A 26194-nucleotide genomic window follows, 5' to 3' on the forward strand; every position below is an offset into this window, starting at 1 on the left:
CAAATTCTTTCTCCTTAATAATCGCGACCACACTCACTTTTGCCTCCTGATATTCTTGAATTTCTGGCATACTGCTGACATCTTCCACAGTAAAAACTGACACAAACTACTTATTAACGTTTGTCCTCCATTTCTCTGTTCTCCATTACTACCTGTCTAGCAACACTTTCCAGCGCTAAACCCTAACCTCCCTTATTACATATCTTAAAAATCTATTTGGTATCCTCTTTTATATTATTGGCTAGCTTAATTTCATATTTCATCTTCTCTCCCCTTATGGCTCTTTCAGTTGCCTTCTGTTGGATTTTCAAAAATTCCAAAATCTCTAGCTTCTCACTAAGTTTTGCGATATTATATGCCCTCTTATTTGCTTTTGCGTTGTCTTTGTCTTTCCTTCACAAACACAGTTGCCTCATCCTCCCTTTAGAATATTTCTTCTATGGGATGAAGTGATCCTTCACCTTCTAAAATACTCCTAGAAACTCCAAGCGTTGTTGCTCTACCATCATACCTGCTAGTGTCCCCCTCTAATCAACATTGGTCAGCACCTTGCTTGTGCCTCTGTAGTTACCTTTATTCCACTGTAGTAGCAACACGTCCGATTTTAGCTTCTCTCAAACTGGTGTGAATTCCATCATATTATAATCAATGTCTCCTATGAGTTCATTTACCTTAAGCTCCTTAAACAAATCTGGCTCATTACACAACACCCAAACTAGAATTGCCTTTTCCCAGTAAGCCTGTCTCCAAGCTGCTCTAAAAAGCCAGTACATACCATTCAACAAATTCCTTTCCATGGAATCCAGCACCAACCCGATTTTTCCAATATACCTATATATTGAACCCCCCCCCCCACCCCATAAACCATTGTAACATTGCCCTTTTCTGTCTCCTATTGTAACTTACGTCCCACAACCTGGCTATTATTCAGAGGTGTGTATTATTTAAATAATACCAAAAAAAGTAATGATGTTTGGAGGGAAGAATATGCCAAATTAGTATAAACATGGATTTTAATGTTATATGTTATTTGTCATTATTAATTTAACTGCTATTATAGAAACCTAAATTTGATCTGTTTGAATCTTTTTTAAATAAGCAAAAATACCCATTTTAATAACTATTAATGAAAGTTGTAACTGAAAACTGTCACTCCATTCTACATCCTGAACTGAACCAAAAAAGACATTCCAGTACCATAACACTGCTTAGCATAGCAAGCATAGGTTAAAAGCTGATTAAATTCTGTCATGGCGTGGTACACTGATGATTTTTGCAAATTTTTCAAACCAACTTGTCACGCATTTCCCATAATCAGACAGTAAAAACAATCAAGCTGTTGTCAGTAAGTTTAAAATTTGTACTTGAGGAGGTCGGAGTTCAATTCTAGCGCCATTCTGTAAGAACTCTTTGCAATGCGTGGGTTTTCCCTGAGTGCTCTAGTTTCTTCCCACAGTCCGGGTAGGCTAATTGTTCATTGTAAAGTGTCCTGTAATTAGGTGTTGGGATAAAATCAGTTGTAGGGTTGCTCAGGCAGTAAGGCTCAAGGGGCCTACTCCACGCTGTATTGCTGTATCCAGAGATACCGGCCACGTGACGGATGCACTGCCACCTGGCTGGTCGGAGGACACACCACAAGCCAATCAACATTTGGTCCCTCCCAACTAATCAATGCACACCTAAATTATTGGTCACCTTAATTGGATTATCTCACCCATCCCCATGCTTTAAAAGGTGAGACTTGCCCTTGGCTAGCCTGCTCTTACAGACCACCACATTGGAGTTAAGTGCATTGATTTATGCTTGGGAAGGTCTATTGTTTGTCCTGGTAAGGGAGCTGCAGCTATCCAAGGTCAAGGGGGATAGCTGTTGTAGTGCTTTTTCCTTGTTCTTTGTTTGTGTAACCGTACCCTGTCCCCACACTGCTTCCTGTGTATTGTAGTTGCTTGTGTTTTCCTGACTTCCCTTTGTAAATAAATTCCTTATTATTAAAACTGTGTGTGTCCAGGCCTCTACTGTTGAGACTCAAAGAACCAGTTATTTCCATCACAACATTTGGTGCTGCAGAGCAGGATCTCATAGGTTTAGGCTGAACACAAGCACAGGGTATAGTGTTCTGGAATAAGGGGAAGAAAGCCAGTGCAGGCACCCAGGATAAGATCCCTGGGTAGGCTGATGAAAGGGAGGGATTTGAGAGTCTGGCCAGCATGCTGGCAGACCACGGAAAACCAGTGGACTGGTCTGAGCAGTTAGAGCCCTGTGGAGAGAAGCTGGGCCATCATGTGGTCTCCCTCCTGAAGGAATCAGGGTTCCCCAAAGCCAAGGGGAGTCAAAGGGGTGCCTTCTGGTAGTTTGTGTCCCTGCTGAGACGCCAGGTTAGAATTACTGATCACCTGCAGCACTTGTGTGGTCAGAAGGACAGGGAAATTGAAGACCTCAGTCAGCGTTGTTGCACGCTGAAGGAAGCAGCACAGGCTGCCCAGGCCCAAGCCAATGACCTTGAAGTTAGGGGAACTGAACTTGCCTGTCGCCCCATAAAACTTCAGCAGGCCAGGGCAGCCCGTCGGTCTGGCTGGCAGCCGGACCTATTAAAGATTCGAGCCTTAGTCCAGTGTGGCGATAAACTGGACGCATGGCTGGGGGATGGGGACATCTGGCTGGATAGTGATGAAGAGGGGGTGCCCAAGGAACTAAGGTCCCACAACCACCCTTCCCCTTTCTCACCCGAACAGTGGCAGAACTGACAGCTGTCAGGATGGTCGCCCTGCAGAACCGAATGGCACTGGACTACCTACTGGCTGCTGATGGAGGAACGTGTGCAGTGGGTTGGTGAGGAATGCTGTACCTTTATCCCTGATGAGTCCAGCAACATCACTCACTTGGCCGCTCACATTCAGGACTCGGTGGCTAAATTCAAAAATCAAGGGACCAGCTCCTCCAGCACAACACCTCATAGGGCAATTGGTGGCCGTTTGGGTCCCTAGGGAGGTGGTGGGCAACTGTCATTCACTGGTCCATCGCACTCATTCTTGTAATCATAGCCATTTCTATACTATGTTGCGCATCCCAGCTGATAGTCTCTGCATTTACTTAGCTGCTCAAAATTGGTTATTTCTGGTATATGCGATTTTGTTCCACCCTCTTATGTGTGTTGGCTATGTGGTGTGTCTTCTGAGGGGTGGAGTGTATCGAGAGATACCGGCCACGTGACAGATGCACTGCCACCTGGCTGGTCGGAGGACACACCACACGCCAATCAACATTTGGTCCCTCCCAACTAATCAATGCGCACCTAAATTATTGGTCACCTTAATTGGATTAACTCTCCCAGCCCCATGCTTTAAAAGGTGAGACTTGCCCTTGGCTAGCCCGCTCTTACAGACCACCACATTGGAGGCAAGTGCATTGATTTATGCTTGGGAAGGTCTATCGTTTGTCCTGGTAAGGGAGCCGCAGCTATCCAAGGTCAAGAGGGGTAGCTGTTGTAGTGCTTTTCCCTTGTTCTTTGTTTGTGTAACCGTACCCTGTCCCCACACCGCTTCCTGTGTATTGTAGTTGCTTGTGTTGACCCGACTTCTCCTTGTAAATAAATTCCTTATTATTAAAACTGTGAGTCCAGGCCTCTACTGTTGAGACTCAAAGAACAAGTTATTTTCCATCACAACAATTGCTAAATACATAAATAAACACAACTCGGGTCAGGCAGCATCTATGGGAGGAATAAACTTTCCAAAGGTACCGCCTGACCTCCTAAATTCCCCCAGTATTTTGTCTGTGTTACTCTAGATTTCTAACATCTGCAGAATATCTTGTTTACCCTTTTTCACATACTGTTTTGCAATAACAGCAGGTGAGCCCTACAAATGACAATGCATAAATCTTACTAAAATCTAGTGGTTTTAAATCTAGACAATTAGCATTGTCTTTTCTCTCTCATATTTCTAAACACCACACCCAGAGCATCATAAAGAATCTAATAGAACATAGAACAGTACAGCACAGAACAGGTTTTTCTGCCCACAATGTGGTGCAGAACCAAATAAATTAGTCATCAAATGGCCAACTACACTTATTCCTACACAATATCCATATCCCTCTATTTTTCTCACATTCATATGCCTATCTAAACGTCTCTAAAAAGCCCAAAAAAGGCACCACCTCAGGCAGCATATTCCAGGCACCTACCACTCAGTATAAAAAGCTTCTTTAAAAAGACCCCCTCTCACCTTAAAAATATGCCCTCTGGTAGTTACTCGTGTGGAGTTTACGTGGGTGGCATGGTTGTGTAGAGGTTAGTACAACACTTTACAGCACCAGAATCAGGGTTCAATTCCCTCCACTGTCTATAATGTCTGTATGCCCTCCCCATGACCATGTAGGTTCCTTCCCAGTGCTCTAGTTTCCTCCCACCTTCCAAGGCATACGGGTTAAGGTTAATAAGTTGCAGGCATGCTAAGTTGGTGCTTGAACCACAGCAACACCTGTGGGCTGCCCCCAGCACATCCTCAGACAAAGGTGGTCACTGAAACAAGACAATGCATTTCACAAGTTTTGATGCATGAACTAAAGTTAATAGAAGGTAGGATTTTTCTCTAAATACAGAAAGACATTGAAAACACTCAACACTACAGAAAAGATGTATCTATCCTGGCTAAAAACATTAGTTAAGATTTTCTATCAGGACCACTCAGCTCCAAACCTTTCTATATTTGATCCAAAAATAGAAAACATGCTGAGAAAAAGTGAGAAGAACTGTCCTTCACATTAAGTCAGTATCTGACTGAGTGTGGAGCTACTAGTAAAACTTAAACCAATAAGAATCAGAAGGGCTGGCGGTGGGGGGGAGGGGGGGGTTCTCTGGCACATAAACTGTAGTTTTTAGAGCAATGCTGCAGGAATTCCACAGACAACTGTCTGAGGTCTGACCACCTTGAACTAGTTCAATGGCCTAGTCACCATTTCAGTTGTAATTCCACAGGACGCTGTTGAACTTCAAATATCTCAGATAGTGAAGATAGTGGCCTGTTTGCTGCAAGACCTGGCTCGTACATAGGCTTGGACTAATACATTGCAAGTAACATGCAATTATATCTATTGCAATTGACCAGAAACAATACCAGACCAGCCACACAAACACTGTGGCTACAAGAGGTCACAAGCTGAGAGCATTACGATGAACAACTCTCTCTATAGACTTTGTTTCTGTAAGGCACTGCAGACAAGTGGTGGAATACTCTTCGTTTACCTAAAACAAGAAAGCTCCAACAATAATCAAATTCAACACCACCCAGGGCAAAGTATCAACATTTGACTTACTACCCATTCACCATCCTAAACACTCACTATATTCAGCACTGACACACCTGTGTAAACTATCATTACGATGCTCTGCAGCAGCTCACTGAGCAGCCTTCTCCAATTCATGATCCCTTTGTTTGGTTGATTTACGCACATATCACAAACTCCACTCCTGTAACCATAGACACTTGCTTACTGACAGAACCACTACAGCCATAGCACCTGGCCCTGACACAGCTAGAAGGACATTTATGCCAGAATGCTGTTTCCAGATTTCTGCTCAGCATTCAATGCTATTGTCCCACAGACCCTGTGAACAACCTCCTGTTCAGTGGTCTAAACACATCACTGAGTGTTGGGTTTCCTAAAGAACAGATCTCAGTCAGGATCCATAAACTGTCCAACATCCTCAACATGGACACCCGTTCCCCAGGTCTGTGTGCTGAGCCCATTGCTGTACACTCTGCTCTCACATGACTGCATAGCCGAACACCCAAGCAACACTAGTAAATTTGCTAATGGCAGGACTGTGTTGGGGCTCATCACCAACAATGATGAGATGGCCTACAGAGAGGAGGCAGAAAAACTTGAAGCATGGTGCCAGGCAAATAACCTTTTCCTTAATATCAAGACGACAAAGGAGATGGTTATTGACTTCAGGAGAACACACACCCCCTTGGTGACACGGCAGTGGAAACTGCATGCGGTTTTAAACTCCACCACACACAAACTCTCTTGGTCCTAGAATACATCCTACATAGTAAAGAAAGCTCACCAATGTCTCTATTTTCTGAGGGGACTGAAGAGAGCTGGACTTTGCACATCCATATTCACATCATTCAACAGATGTGCAGTAGAGAGCATCCTACCATTACTGCTGGTTCAGGAACTGCACTGCCGCAGACAGGAAGTCTCTACAATGCTGCCCAATATATCACTGGCACCACTATCAAGGACATATATACAGAAAGATGCTGGAAAAGGGACTGTAACATCTTGAAGGATCCCACACACCCTACTCATGACCCACCAGGGAGAAAGCTACACAGAATCCACACCAAAACTACCAGATTTACTTTCCCCAAGCAGCAAGACCAATCAACACCTCCACTCACTAACTTCACCACTTGGCATCAGCCACCTTATGTATAGCCTAGTGTCACCTTATGGACATACAATCAATCTATGCATATAAGCTATCTTATGTATTTATAATTACTGTGTTTGTGTTTTTTAAGTTATTGTGTTCTTTATCTTTTGCATTTTTTGTGCTGCATTGGATCCAAACTAACAATTTTTTCATTCTCCTTACATTTACAGGAAATTACATTAAACAATCGTGAATCTTGAAGAGATACATCTCTAATCCTTCACAGATGCTGAAAAAGATCAAGGGTTTTACTACTTATAAGTAGGAGCAACTTTGCTGCACAAATTGTTCTCTATAGCAATTAGGAACAGGAAATCGATGTCAGCATTGGCTGCAGTGCCAGCATTACAAAAATACTGATGAGATTTGTGTATTGTTTCAAAAGATGCTCGACAATGAACGACATAAACAGTGTTAGTCTGGATGCAAATCTGGGAAAAAGAGGAAATAATTTACGAACAGCATAGACATTTATGTCACTTCCCCACAGGTCAACATTAGGATTACTTTGCAAACATGAGGAAATCTGTAGATGCTGGAAATTCGAACAACACACAAAATGCTGGTGGAACACAGCAGGCCAGGCAGCATCTATAGGGAGAAGCGCTGTCAATTTTTCAGGCTGAGACCCTTTGTCAGAACTAACTTATTACTCTTTTAGGATTACCTTTGTGAATTTCACTAGAGAGTTTATCCAGGAGCTGACATAAGCATGATGGGCTGAACAGTCTCAAGTTGGAAGTCATCATTCCATTACTCTAATTAGCCTAACACCATAAAAAATTACAATATGACCAATAAATTACCCATGTATCTCCTATGCTTTTCAGAAACTCATTGTAACAAAAACAGAAATAGGTTTGTTAAATTACATATTGAAGTAGTCTTGGTCCAGTTCTGCATGCACAGTCTGACAAGCCATGCAGCAATTCTCCACAACCTCCATATCAACTTGACCTTTGGCAACATTGTCTAAAGGCAGAATCAAATTCCACTGTTTCACATCAGCTGTGCCTCAATAAGTAGCACTCCCCAAAATGAAATGCTGTTGACTTCAAGGCTCACTCCAGAGATGTTAGCACATAATGCAGGTTGACAGTGAAGCAGTGAAGTACTGAGTGCCAAATTTAGAAAGTATGCCATATTGTCCATCTCTTCTCACTGCTGCCATCAGGGAGGTGGTACAGGAACCTCAAGACCCACACCACCAGCTTAAGGAACAGTTATTACCTCTCACCTATTAGGCTCTTGAACATGAGGGGATAATTTAATTCAATTTCACTCACCCCAACACTGAACAGTTCCCACAATCTATGGACTCACTTTCAAAGACTTTTCATCTCAAGTTCTCCATAATTAATGCTCATCTTTTTTCTCCCCTTTTGTATACTGTTGACTTGCACATTGGTTGCTTGCGTGCGGTTTTTCATTGATTCTATTGTGTTTCTTTGTATTTACTGTGAATGCCCGAAGGAAGATGAATCTCAAATTGATACATACATGTTTGATAACAAATTTATTTTGAGGACAGACTGTTCGACAGCCCCGGATGGGTAACACCAAGGACATAATAATTAGGGAGCTGGACTGCCAGGTACCTAGCAGTGAATAAATACATGACTCTGAGATGCTTGATGAGACGGAGTCGTACTGAGGAACTGAAACCAGCTTGTCAATGACATTTCAAGTCCAGAAAACAGATGGGGCTTTCTGCTTCTGGGCTCACTACCTTGTGAGTTGATAGTAGTAAACTGCCAATAACTCTTGCCTAAAATCACATTGTCTGTGATCTTGAAAACAGAACCACTGATTAAATAAATAACAGAATCTTCTAATTAAAATATGTCAATGTCTTCATTTAGTTAAACACAAGGGTCCTGTGTGCAAAATAAACAGACAGTTCCAGCACACAAAAAGGCAGCGCCCCAAACTTCAATACAACTTGCACAATGTGTGCTGGCGTATTAAAATAAATACTTGTGCTAAATTGTAATCTAATCTCGAATGATATATATATGTATAATTGTTATATGATTACAACTTTGTTCTCATAAAAATTAAAACCAAGATTAGATTACAGCTGTTTTGATGCTACTGCAACAGTAAATGCGAGGTATTAACACTACTCACTATACAACTTGAAAGGAATCAGCTATAGACTAAAGCAGATTTACTGCCAATGATATGATCCATGGGGCTTGCCTTTCTGTGGGATTATGACCTGTATACTCCAGAACCCTAACATGACAGACTTCTGCTATTGTACAGCAAGTGAAAGATATCTAGAATTATAGAAACAGATCTGTCAGCCCATCCAGTCCATGCTGACCTCATCTTCCATGCCTACAACATGTATAGAATTAATGGTCTGAATTTCCTCCACAATGCAACTGAAGCTTCAGTGGAAAATCAGACACAGACCCATTTCCCAAATCTCGCACCCCGATTTTAAATCTATGAACAATTCCTATGAAAATCTGCAAACAATAGCACTGATAAAGGAGGAGACACAGCTGCTAAGAGGTGCATTGTAAGCTTAGGACAGTACAGTGATCATAGCTAGTAGAACTGCTGCTTGTCCTGTGTGTGTGGTGGTTGTACTTTCTCTCCATAACTCTGTGGGTTTCTTCCACGTGATTGTGTTGCCTCCCACATTCGAAGTATGAGTTTATGACAGTGAATGCACTCTGAATTGTTCTCAGACTTGGGAAATCAAGAACTACGCAGCAGAGGTTTAAGGTGAAGTCAGAGATTTAATAGAAACCTGAGGGACATTTTTTTTGAATTACACAGTTCATATGTAGAATGTACTGTCAAAATAGGTACAATGCCTCTTAAAAGGTAGTTGGACAGGTAACATGAAAAGGAAAGGTTTTGAAGGATATGGGCCAAACATGGGCAAATGACACACTTAAATGGGCACCTTGACTGGCATGGACCAGTTAGGCTGAAGGCCCTGTTTCCGTATTGATTCTCTCTTATGTCTGTACATTCAGATTACAGAATCTTTAAAAGGGTGCATAGTGAATTAATGCATGCCTGAGCCCAAACATAACTTTCATTAATCTCCAACATAAAATATTGTTATAGATGGGCCTACTTGAGAAAGAAAGCAAGAGAAATTCATTATGTAAACTTACCAAAAAGCAAAGGTTCTTAGCCTCTTTCATTGGGACAACGTTAGGTGGCATAAAATCAGAAATTGCCAGAAGCACTCAGCTGATCAGGTACCATTAATACATCAGGTCTGTGACACTATAGGAAATGAGATGCTGCTTAATCTGGCTTGCGATCTTGCATCAGAACAGTATCTGTGATTATCTATGAGAACAGTGCAAAACTGAGATGATTTGATGAGCCAAAATCTCTTTCAGTGGATGTCAAACGGATAATGAAAGGTTCTTAGTAACTGATCACTAGAATTGAAGGACAGATAGAATTTACACCAACGAATTTCCTGACCAGAATCAGTAATTTTGCAGAATTCAGAATAGCTTTTTAAAAAGGATGTAAGATGTTTAAAAGCAAGAATAAAGGATGGAATGTTGAGCAGCAGTGAACTGAATTATGCAGTCATGAGGTAGCAACAAGTTGGTTGCCTACAACAGACGATGCTGGAGTTTAATTTCCAAACATATTTTTTTTATGTTTTTTTATTCTTCACAACATTACCACCACCCCCCAACCAGCCATTAATGAAGTAATGCATTCTATAATTAATTTAGAAACTGCATATTCCCAATAATATTTTAATAAATCTCAACATTGTCGACAAGGAACTGACATTCTTCACGCACAGTTGCAAGAAAAAGTTGGTGAACCCTTTGCAATTACCTGGTTTTCCGCATTAACTACTGAACATGTGATCTGATCATCTAAGTTGCAACAATAGACAAACACAATCTCCCTAAATTAATAACACAAAAACAATTGTACTTTTTATGTCTTTATTAAACACACAGTTTAATGATACTCAGTTCAGGCTGGAAAAAGTATGTGAACCCGTGTATTTAATAACTGGTAGAACCTCCTTTAAGCAGCAAATACCTTCACCAAATGTTTTCTGTAGCTGCTGATCAGACTTGCAATATGACAGGGAGGAATTTTAGACCATTTCTCCATGCAAAACTGTTGCAGTTCATTAATATTTCCCGGATACCTTGCATGAACAGCCCTCTTCAGGTCATGCCACAGCATCTCAATCGGGTAAGGAGTGGACTCTGACTTAGCCATGAATTTTCTACTTTTTAAATCATTCTGTTGTTGATTTACTCTGTGTTTCAGATCACTGGCTTGTTGCTTCTATTAAGCTTCAGGTGGCAGACAACTCTCCTGATATTCTCCTGTAAAATGTCTTGATACAGTTTTAAATTCATTGTTCCCTCAACGATAGCAAGCAGTTCGGGCCCTGAGGCAGCAAAGCAGCCCCAATCCATGATACTCCTTCCACCATGGGATGGTGTGTAGTGCTCTTTTTCCTCCAAACATTTTTGGCATTTCTGCCAAAAAGGCCAACTTTTGTCTCATCTGTCCACAGAACATTGTCCCAGAGGCAGTGTGGAACACCCAAGTGGTCTTTTACAAACTTGAAACATATGCAGCAATTTTTTTTAAAGAGAGCGATAGTATCCTCCATGTTATCCTTCCACGACCACCGCTCTTGCTCAGTGTTTTTCGTATGGCAGATACATGAAGAGACTCTGGCAAGTTCTAAAGATTTCTGCAGGTCTTCTCCTGTTACCCTTGAGTTCTTTATCACCTCCTTCAACAATACATGTTGCACTTGCTCTTGGTGCAATCTTTGCAGGACCTCCACTCCTAGTGAGAGTAGCAACAGTACAGAATCTCCTCCACTTGTGGATATTTTCTCTTCCTGTAGACTGATGAACACTCGGGTTTTTAAGAAATACTTTTATAGCCATTTCCAGCTTGATACATCTCTACAGTTCTTCTTCTGAAGTCCTCGAAAAGTTGTTTTGATTAAGACGTGCACAAAAACAGATCTGTCTTGAGAAGAGCAGGCTCTGTCAGTAACCTGACTTTGCAGGGGTTTTTTTAATATATATAGGTTAGGGCACCTCTACAACCCACACCTCCAATCTCATCTCATTGATTTGGACACTGACTCCAAATAGCTTTTGTAGAAGGCATTACCTCAAAAGTTCACAAACTTTTTTTGAACACAGACTGTGATTGTTTAAATGGTGTACTCAGTATTGATGAGAAGTAGTACAATTGTTTGTGTGTTAACAGTTGCAGATTGTGTGTGTCTATTGTTGCGACTTGGACAAAGATCGTTCCACATTTTGGGTAATTCATGCAGAAGAACAGGTAATTGCAAAGGGTTCACAAACTTTTTCTTGCAACTGTACATGTAGGTGACTGCCAGTCTATGTCTGCCTGGTCCTGTCTTAGACTGATTTTAGTAACATTTCTCCAATTCAGTACTTATGGATGATCCTTAAACTTTTCTTTAACTAATACTAAACTTACAGCTCATCCTTTCTACCTTCAAAATGTTCTCCTATTGACACTTAAGTACTGGACCTAATCTAACCACAATCCTGAAGACTAGGTCTACTATTATCCCTCTTCTGGTAGCACTACTACAGCTCAAAGATTTTGGGCACTTTTTAGTAATTCCTTGCCTTCTTCAGGCATTCATGGAAAACTAGTTAACAACGGGATAAGCTTCAATTCTCTTCTATTATACCCCCATTCATGTCATACCCCTCTGTGATTTTCCAACACAACTATTCACTGTCAACATGCTTGTAAAGCAAAGCAATCATCCTTGTTGCTTCCTATGCTCTGGAGAATGTTCTCTGAAGAATACCTTATATTACTGCAATGCGTTCGTTAATATTGAAGTCTCTTATTCCTAATGCCATGTTAAGTTCTAGCATTGTCTACAAAGACCTGACATTTTTCCAAAATCATGTCTATTCTGTACTCTAAAGTCTCAGTTTATACAATTATACATTTACCTGTGAAAGAACCCGCTAGTCGTATCATGCCATCTCAGAGGTTTACACAAACTGGGTAAGGAAGGCTAGTGACCAAATTCATCCATTAAGTTGCACTACCGTTTCCATCAGCAATCTTTTACTGCCATGGAACTACTTGGCTATTTTAAGAGTCCCTAGAAGCAAATGAGGGCATGCATTAAAATAGCTTGCTGGGCCGAGGGTCTGTCCCTCCGGTCGGCTGCAGCCTGACCTACCTCAAAAACTTTGAGGAGGGTTTTCATGTAGAGCTTGCGGATGCCGAAGGACACGCCGAAGATGGCAGGCACGATGATGAAGACCAGCAGGAGGGTGATCCAGACGGTCAGCGAGATGCCCAGCAGGGTGCAGACCAGGCTGTCGAAGGGCATGAGGAACCACATGCTTCCAGGATGGGCTCAGAACCAGCGGGCCGTCTCCCACAGCTGCCCCCCTCGACCCGGCAAGCCTTCCCTCGCCGCCTGGGCAGGAGCCGCCAGCACTCCGTCCGTCCGTCCGTCCGACCCGCGGCCTCTCTCGCCCGCAGGCCCCGGTCCCGGTCCCGGTCCCGGCCCCCGCCGCTTGTCCCCACCAGCACCACCCCCCCACCCGGCCCGCGACCCCGGAGCTTCTCCCCCAAGGCTGCGCGCGCGTCACAAACCCACCAATCGCTGAGCGGGGCGGCGTACGCGCGCGCGCACGCGCACGCGGGCGGGCTCCCGACGCGCAGCGTGCGCACCGGCGGGAGCGAGCTCCCCCTGCGGCCCGAGAGCGCACTGCAGCAACAACCGCAAAATTAAAGCAATGATGGAAATCTGAAATAAAATAGAAACCGCCAGAAAATGCAGGTTGGGCAACATCTGTGGCGAGGAATCCTTCCACAGATCAATCTATAAGCCAGCATTTTCCGTTCGTATCACTGCAGCACTTACTGTTAGCAAATTGAGAAATGTTTAAAATCTCCAAACTACCTCTCCCTCCCTCGCCACCAACAAACTTTCGCTCCAAGTGACACTTCTTACATTGGGAAGGATATTCATGCAAGCAACAGACTCTGGAAAGCGCAAGATGGCAGAGATTGTGCAGCGGTGACAAAGTGTGTGTGTGAGTGTGAGTGTTTATGTGTGTATGTTTGTGAGTGTGTGTGTGAGCGTGTGTATGCTTGCGTGAGTGTGAGTGTGTGTGTGTGTCTGAGTATGAAGAGTTTGCATTTCTCTATGGCTGCACCCTCTGCTTCCGCATCCCAAAGCTATTGCTGGAGAACGGAATTGGCCACTGTAATTTAACAACGTTGATGTCAGCAAGATCAGGGAAATAAGTGGGGCGATGGGACTGAACCTGGAGTCTAATGATTTGATTGGTTGAATGGCACAAGGATGGATCACGGGGATGATTCTGCATATGGAAAAGAGATTTTAGAAGCAAGAAAATTAACTTTCTTGACACAATATTCGTCGTAGATGCTGAGCAGAGAACTAGAACCAGAGGACATTGTCTCAATAAATCGGTGCCCATTTAAGACAAGCGAGGGGCAAGTACATATTGTTAATGCAGAGATTACAAACCTCAGTTAGGGAGTCAAGGGCTATGGAGACCAAGCAAAGAAAGTAGATTAGGTCACCGAATGGCAGAGCAGGTGCAAAGTACTGAAAAGGTCAGATATCCATCAGTGAATCTTTGCCGCAATGCATCATTGGAGAACAAAAATTGTACGAAGTATTCCAGGTGTGGTCTCGTTACAATCCAACATAAACCTTCACGTATGTTGGGAAAAGGTCATTAGGCCCTTAAAGTTCATTACTATTTGTGTATTCACCAAATATCCCTCAATTTCACTAATTTCCAAAAAAAATCTATTGCAAACCATCTTGAATGTGGGTCTCCAAAATCCTGTTGGTTCAAAGGTCAAATTTAAAGTCAGAGAAATGTATACAATATACATCCTGAAATGCTTTTTCTTTGCAAAACAAAAGAGAAGTACAAAGATTAATCACCCTCACTATTGAAGATTTTGTAGTGGGATTGAGAGCCGCCCATTGCCTACTGAATTGTACACCAAGATCTGGAAGGGATGCCTTCGGTCTTTGTCATATATCCTGTATTTCTACAAAGCAAAACACTGGGCTTAACAGCCTGCTCCTGGGCGTACACTGAAATCACCACAGAGGGGAAAAATTCCAGACTTATTCTGGTCTATCCAATATATCTTCTGGAAAAAGATGCCCACAATTAAATGCCACAGATAGGCATATTTCTTAGTTGCAGTAGCATGGGATAATAGCCACACTGAAGTAGAAACAATCATCATAGAAGGCTCCGTATAGAAAGACCAACATTTAAGATCTTCTTGTCTTCTAGTCTGGAACCCAAGTAAAAACAAATACTCTTGGACCACTTGCCCAAAAACATGTTGATATGCAAATAAAATAACATGGTTTATAATAGACATGACATTTCAATGTTTAGATCTTGTTCTTAACTCAAAAGCTCCCTCCATCCCTTCCTACTCACATCTGGTCCTGGGTGAACCAAGGTTGCCTAAAGAATGAAGAAAAACCAACTCCATCATCTTTGAACCCCTGCATCAAGTTTCTTTTGCCACTTTCCAATCATCATGGAAAAACCAGACTATTTGTATTCTCTGGATCCATCTTAATCCTATTCTGAACTTCCAATCCAACAGCAAGATCTCAAATGACCTTTTCCATTTCAACTGCATCTTCTCCATCTCAGTGCCAAAATCTTTGTTACCATGATTTAACCTTCCCAATGCCCTTGATGAATCCCCAATGTTATCCCATCTGGAACTTAGTGCACTTGTATCCTAACTAACTTCAACCCCATTTATCCATACCTTGTGCTGAGCAAACTTACGTGTTCATATGAACTTCCTACAGCCTACGGTCAAGAAATACCCTTGTTGTAGCTTGCTTTCCCTTCATTTCATTGGTGCAAGATGTGGACACTCACCAAGACAATGCGAAAATTACTAGATGGTCGCTATACTCGAATGCTTTGGATGGCTCTTGATGTGAGTTGTCAACAGCGCATGACGAATGTCGAGCTCTACGACAACCTACCGATGCTCACTACTAAAATCGAGGCGAGAAGACTGCAGCTAGCGGGGCACTGCCTACGCCACCCTGAGCTGCCTGCCAGCCTAGTCATCACATGGGGGGATGAACCCCAGGCGCCCTCCCAAGACAATGGTCAACACGCTCCTAGAAGATAGCGGTGTGGCTAATGTAGATGAACTGAACACACTGATGAGGGAGAGGGAGGAGTGGAGAGTCCGTCATTGTGCCCGACACCAACCTCCTAGGCCAGAGTCGGAGTCGTAGTAGTAGTAGTACCCTTCATTTGATGCCCCCCCCTACTGCTCATCCATCAAGGACTAGGAATTATTTAAATTATTGGTTTAGGGGTTACCTTCAGGGAAGAGACCTCTGCTGCTGATCAAACAATGCCCAAAGACTAATTTCAAAATGAACCAGTAAAACAAAAAAAAAGGACTCACTCTGGAGTAATGCCCAGCACTGGAAGACCAGTTCCCCATTAGTATCAACAGATGCGTCTCAATTATGTGCTGGGCTTGAGCTGCATCAGCTGGTTTCCATTATTTTCAGGATCATCAAGGAGTTTGGAATGTAAACACTGCATAACGACAGAGCCAGTGCTCAGCTGTACGAGCCTAGGACACCTCTACGTATATGGGGACAGAGACCTTGGGAGATGCCAAATTGCTGCAGGTGCAAAGGAATTCACTTTTCGAGTGAGCGGTGTATTGTATGAAGTAGTAGAATCCAAGGCAATGCTAAAGAGCTTGGTGATTTAGCCATGGTCAATGCCTCTGATTAATGCCACTTCAACATCAAATCACAGATTACAAAATAAATTACCCCAGACTGTAAAAGACAAAAGACTACCACTTAGTGGCCTCACAAAAAGTTTGCATCAAGGAAAAAAAAACACCAAATTAATTAATTCTATGTAACCTTTATTTTTTTTTTAAATATACAAAATATCATTAATTTAATATTCAACAAGTGCAAGCATAACAAATATAAATAGTTCAGAACAGGCAAGCATCAGAGTTATAAAACAGAAACACTTTCCCTGTTACAGCTAATATTTCTTTTATCTCACTCAGGGAGTTTATCAGGAGACAATAATCATTGCTTCATACACCATTACCAAATGTCTGTACACAGTGCCAAAACCAATGAGGAAAGCATTTTCCTCCTACACACTGAGTTAACTCTATATTGAGCCTTTCCCAAGTGCCCACCATAAACTTATTGCAGAGTTCTAGACCTCTGGAGATGTCACAGCTCATCTTAGTGTTATCAACTCAAGTCTTTTTTGATGGAAAGATTCACCTTCCCAAAACATTCTTCCTCTCGTTCCTTCTGCACTTTCCCCACAAATTTGCCACCCAGTGAACAAAAGAAAAACACAAATCTTGGGATCAGTGCCACACCTCACTTAGTCCTATGAATCCCAGAATCACTTTACATCACAGTGTGCTGATTTCAACATTCCATCAGGGAAGTTCGTGCAAAAGAAACCTCATTCAGTTCATCTGTGTTCTCGTGTTTGGTTCCTAATCGGCCAGCGGCTCCTCAAATAGTGCAAAAAGCCCAAGTTCAGAAAAAGATTTTATTTTTAGAATAACCCTGGAAGCATCAGCTCAACAAAAAAAAAATCAGCCGGCATTATACATGAAATCAACCCCAATCTACAAACTATTGCAACTTAACACCTTCTACTTCTTCCTCACCTACTGCCAAACAATGTTTGAGCAACTGAAATCAGATGTCATTTTAGTGAGTGAGTGGGCAATCGCAGGTGGTCCTGTGTCAGTGCTGATCCAGCCCAGTTGCTCAGTCCTCACCAGGGCAGCATGGTGAACAATACAGCATACTATTCTTAGTGACAGTCTGATGCTGTGTTCACGAATTAACAAAATCAAACTGAGGAGAATGGAGAGTCAGAAGTACCAATGGCAAAGATTTTAAGCTTCTTCCTCCCTCCTCCCATGAATTAAGTTTTCAGTTTGAAGATAACAATCTTTTGTTAACAGCAACCAATTAACAGATTCATACTTAATGCAGCCGAGTCACTTCAATCTCCCGTAACACTGCAGAAGCACTGTAAAGCAAACATCGTCTGTAAATGCCCAGCAGTCTCGTTTATTAAATTGTTTTATCCAATAATGACTACATTTTTCATTTTGCTTACGTTGGATAGCTGAACATTAAGAGGTAATCTTGTTTGAGCATCCACTTCGCAGCATCAATGAAAATCAAAGCACTCAATAAAACTGTTCAAAGCGTGTTAAAACATGAAGAAAGCCTTGCCATCATTTCGTAATTCAGAGCCACACTATTTCGGAATTGGAAGTATGAATAAACTGGCAAATTTAAAATGCACTCTCATCACCCCAAACCAGCCACAGTTCAAGCCGTAGAGGCAAAACTCTGACCCTTCCAGCCCTTTGAAGAGTATTGTCCTCTTCACTGGCATAAATACTGAGCTATCGCTATCGCTTCATGTGCAAAGGTAGGCAGATGCTCCAAATATCTGTCCGAGATCCAATTTTGGTTATAAGACATTGCAATAAGAACCAGAACATTAATTAAGAACTGTGTTATTGTACATTTAACAAAACAAGCACTCTGAAAACACTCTTTGTTCAATCAGGAGGGCTGAGAATACCACAGGGAGCTAGTTATGCAATAGCTATCCATTCTCTGCTTAAGTGTGCCACTAGATCTGAGAAAGTGATCCTGATTTGCAACCTTAACTCATTTTTCACTTCAGTGATCACTGCAACACCAGCCCAGCCTGCAGGGAGCACTCATGTCACCATTAGCCAAAGATAATTGTCCTATTATGTGACAAATTATGGACAGAGCAGTGAACAAGAGTCAAATGGTTAAACAAGTGTGTCCTGTATGTGCAAGTTTGACTTGTGAAATTCAAAGTTCACGTACTGCCACCTCTGCTTTCGCAAGTCATTGACAGCAGGCCAAAAGTTTACTACAGTAGACATTTTAAATATCAGGTACAGTATTATGTTATTCTAATCAAAACAGTACACTTATTCCAAAGCACATCCTCATCATCCTGTTGGCCAAATGCTGGACATTCCCTGCCACTTCATAAGCCAAGCAAAAAGATGAGGAAGATCAGGGTCACAAATGATCAAGTCTCATCAACAATCAACAGAGCAATGAAGCTATAGTCTTACAGCATCACACTTAATACTCAGTGTTCATGCAATGCCCACCAAACCTTGAGTCAATTGACATGATACATCCAACCCAAACTTAAATTATTATTTTAAAATAATTAGCTGATTCCCATTCAGGGACCAGAAGCCTTCACCAAAAGGGACCACTGTCAAACCTACCCCAGCTCTGCCACTGGGAGAATATCGAGTCAGCCAGTCGGGGACTGCCAAACTGTTCAAAATCTACCTCTTGTGCTTTTCCCCTAATGTTATAATAAGACAAATCCTGTGAAGGGTGAGTTTTTCCACCAGCTGACTGCCCACCTCCACCAACAATTCTGTAGTTCTCTTTATTATTGTTGTCCCAGAAGACGTTTTGGCCACATTTGAAAGATACACAGAACTCAATCTTGGAGAGAGCTTGGAGTCTTTCTGGCAGGTGGATCTGAAAGCAGAAGGTGTCTATGTCCACACAGCCATTGGCATTGCTCAAGTAAATGCATTCAATGTCTTGAAAGCTTTTCCAGGAATCAAAGGTGATTCTAATCATAACTTTTTTGTCATGGTCAAGATTCTTAACTTTTACTGTTCCAGAAATGAACTTCTCATGGATCACACAGTCTTCAAGGCAGACAAAGTTCTCTTGCAGTCGAGAACGGAAGCTTAAATAATCTTCAGAGGGGAGGTGAAAGTCTAAAGATAGCTTCTCATTCTTGGTAGGTCGTGGATCACAGTCTGCAAGGTCAGAGAGCTCAAACTGAAGATCTGACAAATCATCCTCAAAGTCCGAGAACATTCGAACAGCAGTGAGTGAAAAACCCTTCATATCAGCAAAAACTACCTTCTTTTTCTCAGCACTAGCAGGGGGGCAAACTTTCCATTTCCCCTTGTCCAGGCATTCTGCACTTCGAAGATTCAGGCACGAGCGCAGAGGCTCCAGTCTGGATTTGTTGACTCCTCTGAAATCCTGGTGGCTCAAGAAACTGTGAAAGGGAGGGGAGTGGTTAAGGCAAAGCTTCCTGGCAAAATCGACAGGCATGGCTGGAGGATATGACAGCTGAAGACAGCAGGCAGTCAAATTCCTGGAGAAAGGAAAGGGGGAGGTGGAGTAAGAGAATTAGACAACAAAAAATAGATCATTATGGCAGGAAAGCTCCATCCCCATCGGGCAAAGCAGGAGCTGCTGTGAATGAGCACCAGATGTCTTCTGGTTTGCTTTCTACCAACATCACAGTACAACACTGTACACTATGGCCAACTATGCAACTTCCTTCTAAAAATGTGAAATACACACGCTTATGGCTACTGAAACCCAAGAAATGGGAAAATACCCAGTGTTAGACAAAATTAATCAAGACCTTCACAAGCAAAAGGTCATTCCCCACATTGACAGAGGCAATTAGACACAGCCCCCTCCTACAACACACACACACAGCCCCTGCCCCTCCTCTCCAGATACAAATTCATTTTGTACTCCCTTACCTAGCCGCAGCCAACCTTGTCTGCCCTTCATCTCCGCCCCCCAGTTCACCCCAGTATAGGCAGCCTGCCCTTTCTCCCATTAGCCCTCCCCCCTTACCCAGATAAAGGCACTCTATCGCACCCATGCCCACCCCCTACACAGTTACAGACAGCTTGCCCCCACCCTTCCCCGTTACAGGCATCCTATCCTCCTCCTCCCCACCCTTGACTCACTCCCCCCAGGTACAGGGAGCCTATACGCTCCCCCCATAAAAAAGTAACAAACATCCTCCTCGTACCTGAGCCTGGACTCAGTTCTGCTGTGGGTGAGGGTTGAGGAGTAACAGGCCCACAGAAGCGGCACCCCGAACCGCAGATGCCCCGGAACAGGCGCTGGTCTGACTTTACCTTCAGCCGCCGCCGCCGCCGCCCCACGACGACCGGCGGACCCCGCCCCGGCGACCGCCCGCCAATGACGAGCCCGACTTGAGCACCGGCAGCCAATCAGCAGGCGCAAGAAGGGGACCGTGTGTCAGCCAGCGCAGCGGGAGAGGGATCCGCGGGGTCCTCCGCAGCCGGCGGCTCCGGGATTAAAGAGGAGCCGCTGTGGACGAGATGTGCTCATGCGGGATATATCTGGAACAATTCACCGATTTCATCCCCTTGATTCCCAACAATTACCGGGCAAATCAACAGAACCACTTAAACCCCACCACTATAATCCGCTGCGGTAAATCTCACGGCGTGAAAGTCATTGAATCCAAGTCTCCCACCTTAAGTACTGGGTGGATTACCGAGTGTTTCACAACTCGGGAGCTCTCGCCTGATTCTGATAATGCACAGTACTGATCTAACAACACATTTAGAATCTACTCGAATATACTTGGAATAGCGCAGGGGACTATTGGATGGGCGTGTTTAGGGAGAAGTTGTGTCTGACAACTCTGGACTTCCTTTGAATCCGATTTCTAAATGGACATTTTACCTATAAACGCTACTTCACCTTTTATTATTTGTTTTTCCCCTACTATTTTTTAATTTAGCCATTTAATATACATATATATACTGACTGTAATTCGTGTTTTTTAAAATATTTATCATGCACTGCACTGAACCGCTAAGTTAACACATTTCACGACAATTGCCAGTGATATTGAAGGTGAACCTGACTTTCTGTGGAGGTAATGAGAGCCGCGCGTTTGATGAAGTCGACATGATGTTCGTGTCCAGAATCACACATGCTAAGCTTGTTTAAATAAAGTAAAAGCACACGGCAAATTGGGCTTTAAAAAAACGGAAAGCCGTTGGAATTAATGGCTGACCAGTTTTACAGTTAGACTGTTACCCTGGGTTTTCAAATAATCAGAACTTTGCCTTTCCTTAACACATAATGATGATTTAAAGAACAAAGCAGATAGATGCTATGTGGTTTAAAGTGGGGAAGAATGCTTCAGACTGTGAGGAGTTATGATCCGCTCATTTGAGCAGAAAAAGGCAAAATGAATTTGACCAAAATTAGTGTGAGACCCTTCATTCTTTCCAGTACTGATGAAGGGTCTCGTCGCAAAAGGTCAACTCTTTTCCATCCATGCTGCCTGGCCTGCTGAGTTCCTCCAGCATTTTCTGCGCGTTACTTTGGATTTCCAGCATTTTCTCGTGTCCTCAAATAAATATCTCCTTTGTTCAAGTCATACCACCCCACACACACAAACAAGATCTGGCCAATCTCTCCTTGTAACTGATTTTCTACAGCCCTGGTATCTTCAACTCCCCCCAATTCTCTGTCAGAGGCAACTTACGGCAGCCAGTCAACCTACAACCATCCTGCCGGTGGAATGTGGGATCCTCCAACATTTTGAGTGTGATATTTATTTGAGGTTCTGAGGGGCTTAGAGGATGAACACATTTCCACTGAGGAGAGGAAAATAACTGATTGACATCTATTGATTTAACTTAGTATATTATTAGTAGGAGTTTGAGGGAATGAATTTTCACCAAAAGGGAGACAAGGATTAAGAAGTTGTGGAAAACACCAGAATCAGAATGAGGTTTATTATCACCAGCATGTGTTGAGAAATTTGTTAACTTAGCAGCAGCAGTTCAATGGAATGCATTATAATACAGGAAACAAAAAATAAATAAAACAGTTACAGTATTGAATAGATTAAAAATAGTGCAACAATGGAAATAATATATATTTTTTTTAAAAAGTGAGGTAGAGTTCACGGGTTCAATGTCCATTTAGGCAGTGTATGGCAGAGGGGAAGAAGTTGTTCCTGAATTACTGAGTTTGTGCCTTCAGGCTTCTGTACCTCCTTCCCGACAAGGAGAAGATGACCTGCCCTGGGTGTTGGGGGTCCTTAATAATGGACGCTGCCTTTCTGTGGCACTGCCCCTTGAAGATACAGAGGCTCGTACCCAATATGGAGCTGACTAATTTTAGAACTTTTTGTAGCTTTTTTCAGTCTTGTACAGTCGCCTCCTCTCCCCGCCCCACCTGTACCAGACAGTGATGCCGCCTGTCAGGTGGCATTCCATGGTACATCTATAGAAGTTTGAGTGCTTTAGGTAACAAACCAAATCTCTTAAACATCACCAGCATGATTAAAAAACACCTGAATGTGCATTTAACATGTTGTAACCTGCAGACCAAGCCAAGAAGAACATTGACCTGAGAAACACATTTGTTTTTGGCCAGAATGGAGACAATGGGCTAGAATGTCTCTTCCTATGTCATAAATTTCTATGATTCTGTTTAAGGCTGGATGATTCTGGCTAGGTGTTGTATTTTTAGTAAGGAAAGAGCACTAGCATCACAAAAAAAAAAGAAAATCTGCAGATGCCGGAAATCCAAAGCAACACACATAAAATGCTGGAGGAACTCAGCAGGCCGGGCAGCATTGATGGTGTCATAAGGTGGGTGTTAGGAACAGACCCAAATGCCAGACACAGACACTGAAGTACTAGGAACAGGACTAGGTGTATCAAGAAAGCGAGGGAAGTGGGGAAGAAACAACGCTGGACAAGACACAGGCCCTGGATGAGACTAGGAAAACAGGACCTGGACGAGGAACTAGGAACTGGGAATTAGGAACTTGGACAAGGACTCCGAGCCAGAGACTGGACAGGGAGCCTGAAGCTGGGTCTTGACTTAGGCTCGGAGTCCGGATCCAAGCAAGAACTGGGCATGGCAAGACAACAGGACTGGACGTGGGGGCAGGACGCAGGACTCCAGGGCTGGACGAGGACATGAAGCTCAGACCTGGACAAGGACATGAAGCTCAGACTTGGTCTTGATCAAGGGAGAGCAGGAACGCAGAGCCTGGGTCAAGGGAGAGCAAAGCAGAAGCAGGGAGAGGCGTAGCTGGACACGGACACTAGCCCTGGATGAGACCAGGACTCAGGGCCTAGGCTACAACTTGGACTTGGCCACAGACTGGAACCTCCTCGGAGCCTTGGACTTGAGCACAGGAACACAGAACACAATTCCAGCCCCAATATGAGAATCAGGTGCCTGTGATTAAGCCCAACTGAAACAACGGACAGCCAGAAGACCCGGAGTCCAGAGTCCATGGACCGGACCGTGAACTGGAACGCAGACTAATGGACCAGACCACGACAGATGGAAAAGAGTAAACAGTCAACGTTTTGGGCCGAGACCCTTCATCAGGACTGGAAAGAAAGAGAAGTCTCGCATGTTTACCATAGAGTATTCACCATTTTAAGACTCTCACACCACAAAACCCACCTTTAGCAGAATATTACACACACACAGGATGGAGGGGAATTTTAGAACTCTGCACAACTGCTATCCACAGACTTAGTAGCACAGTCTAGGTTAATGAACAGAAAACAGAAAACATCATTAAGGAGTCAAATATTAATTACGCGTTTGTGGAAGAAAGGTATTTGTGGAGTATCATTCCTCCTGAGTTTTTCCATCTGTAACTCAGGAGGGCTCGGAAAACTAAAGTGAGTTACTCACAAACTCAGGGAAAAGGCTATGCTTGCCAAACAGGAACAAAACAAGTGGCAGGAAACATTCCAGATTCCAAAGGCTGCTTAAAGGGGAAACAATAAACCCGCAGATATTGCACAAGTTTAATGGAAATTTGTAGAGAAATTTATCACAACAGTAGCAGGGGCTGAACAGGAATAGTTCTGCTCACCAACAAGAGTGCAGTTCCCCTCACAAATGACCCTCCCAGAAGAGCCTACGTGTGGGGTCAACCACTGGGCACAGGACTCCCTTGGCTACCCAGGCCGTCAGAATCCAGAGGCCAATTTACCGTACACTGTGACATCACAGAGGTAAGGAAATGGCCAGGGGGATGGATCTTAAAATTGCTTCAGAATGTATCAGCACCCTAAGGGCAGAGGAAACAGAAGATAAACAGAACTGAGTTTCTGCGAAATCTCTAAACCCATGTTGAAAGTGTGAAGCTGAAAGCACGTCACTGCCACTGCAGAAAGTGTTGCTCGCCCTTGTGAAATAACCACTATTACAGAAACAACTTCCCTTAATATTTCTTCACATCCTTCCTTTATCTGCTCTTCATCCCCTCCTGAGGGGATGCATGCACTGTGCTGATCAGCTCCGATATTCTAACATGTTAGCTTTGTGATACACACAAGATGCTTGAGGAACTCAGCATCGATGGAAAGGAGTACCGCTGATGTTTCGGGCCCAGACCCGTCAGCAGCACTGGAGAGAAGAAAGATGAGGAGTCAGAGTTAGAAATTGGAGGAGAGGGGAGAAAAATATTAAGGGGAAAGTGGTGAAGTAAAGATCTGGGAAGTTGATTGGTGAAAGTGATACAGGGCTGGAGAAGGAGGAGTCTGATAGGAGAGGACAGGAAGCCATGGAAGAAAGAAAAGGGGGGAGGAGCACCAGAGGGAGGTGATGGGCAGGGAAGGAGATAAGGTGAGAGAGGGAAAAGGGGATGGGGAATGGTGAAGTGGAGCAGAGGCCATTACCAAAAGTTAGAGAAATCATTGTTCATGTCGTCGGGTTGGTGGCTACCCAGACAGAATATAAGTTGTTGCTCCTCCAACTTGAGTGTGGCCTCATTGTGACAGTAGAGGAGGCCATGAATGGACATGTTGGAACAGGACTGGGAAGAGGAATTAAAATAGGTGGCCACTGGAAGATCCCATTTTTTCTGGCGGGTGGAACATAACTGCTCAGAGATGTGGTCTTCCAATCTATGTCGGGTCTCACCGATATACAATGGGCGACCCCAACAGACTCACGCATGAAGTGTCGTGTCATCTGGAAGGGTTGTTTGGGGCCCGGAATGGTAGTGAGGGTGTAGGGGCAGGTGTAGCTTTTGTTCCGCTTACGAGGATAAGTGCCTGGAGATCAGTGGGGAGGGATGAACAGGCAAGGGAGTTGTGTAGGGAATGTAGGAATGAAAGATGTGCTTGGTGGTGGGATCCCGTTAGAGAAGGTGGAAGTTACGGAGAATTATGTGCCGAACATGGAGGCTGGTGGGGCAGTAGGTGAGGACAAGAGGAACCTTGACCATTTGACCGCTCTTGGACTGTACTCTTTGGAGTTTAGAAGAATGAGGGGGGGTCCTCATAGAAACATTTCGAATGTTGAAAGGCATGGACAGAGTGGATGTGGCAAATTTGTTTCCCATGGTGGGGGAGTCCAGTATGAGAGGACATGACTTGAGGATTGCAGGGCGTCCATTCAGAACAGAGATGCAAAAAAAAATTTTTAGCCAGAGGGTGGTGAATCTATAGAATTTGTTGCCACAGGCAGCAGTGGAGGACGGGTCATTGGGTGTGTTTAGGGCAGAGGTTGATAGGTATCTGAGTAGTCAGGGCATCAAAGGTTATGGCGAGAAGGCAGGGGAATGGTACTAAAGGGAGATTGGATCAGCTCATGATGAAATGGTGGAGCAGACTCAATGGGCCAAATGGCCGACTTCTGCTCCTTTGTCTTACGCTCTTATCTTTGGTAGGGTGGCGGGAGGATGGGGTGAGGGCAGACATGCGGGGAATGGAAGAGATGCAGTTGAGGACAGAGTTGATGGTGGAGGAAGGGAAGCCCCTTAC

At 43.5% G+C, this 26194-nt stretch overlaps 2 protein-coding genes across 2 annotated transcripts in view; both read right to left on the reverse strand.

Moving 5' to 3' along the window:
* gpat4 (glycerol-3-phosphate acyltransferase 4) overlaps positions 1–13021 on the reverse strand; it is a 100685-nt gene extending 87664 nt beyond the window's left edge. Inside the window, exon 1 of the mRNA XM_059967335.1 lies at positions 12672–13021. Within this exon, the coding sequence (XP_059823318.1) occupies positions 12672–12836 (165 nt within the window). The 5' untranslated portion in view covers positions 12837–13021. The remainder of the gene's footprint in view (positions 1–12671) is intronic.
* Positions 13022–16416: 3395 nt separating this feature from the next.
* On the reverse strand, positions 16417–20561 carry LOC132392860 (protein phosphatase 1 regulatory subunit 3C-like). Its single transcript, XM_059967353.1, has 2 exons — positions 20428–20561; positions 16417–19749 (listed from the first exon to the last, which is right to left on the reverse strand). Exon 2 carries the CDS (start codon positions 19704–19706, stop codon positions 18819–18821), a length of 888 nt encoding a protein of 295 aa, XP_059823336.1. The 5' UTR covers positions 19707–19749; positions 20428–20561; the 3' UTR covers positions 16417–18818.
* Between the last annotated feature and the right edge of the window lie 5633 nt (positions 20562–26194).

Source organism: Hypanus sabinus, chromosome 1, assembly GCF_030144855.1.
Source record: "Hypanus sabinus isolate sHypSab1 chromosome 1, sHypSab1.hap1, whole genome shotgun sequence".
NCBI classification, from domain to species: domain Eukaryota; kingdom Metazoa; phylum Chordata; class Chondrichthyes; order Myliobatiformes; family Dasyatidae; genus Hypanus; species Hypanus sabinus.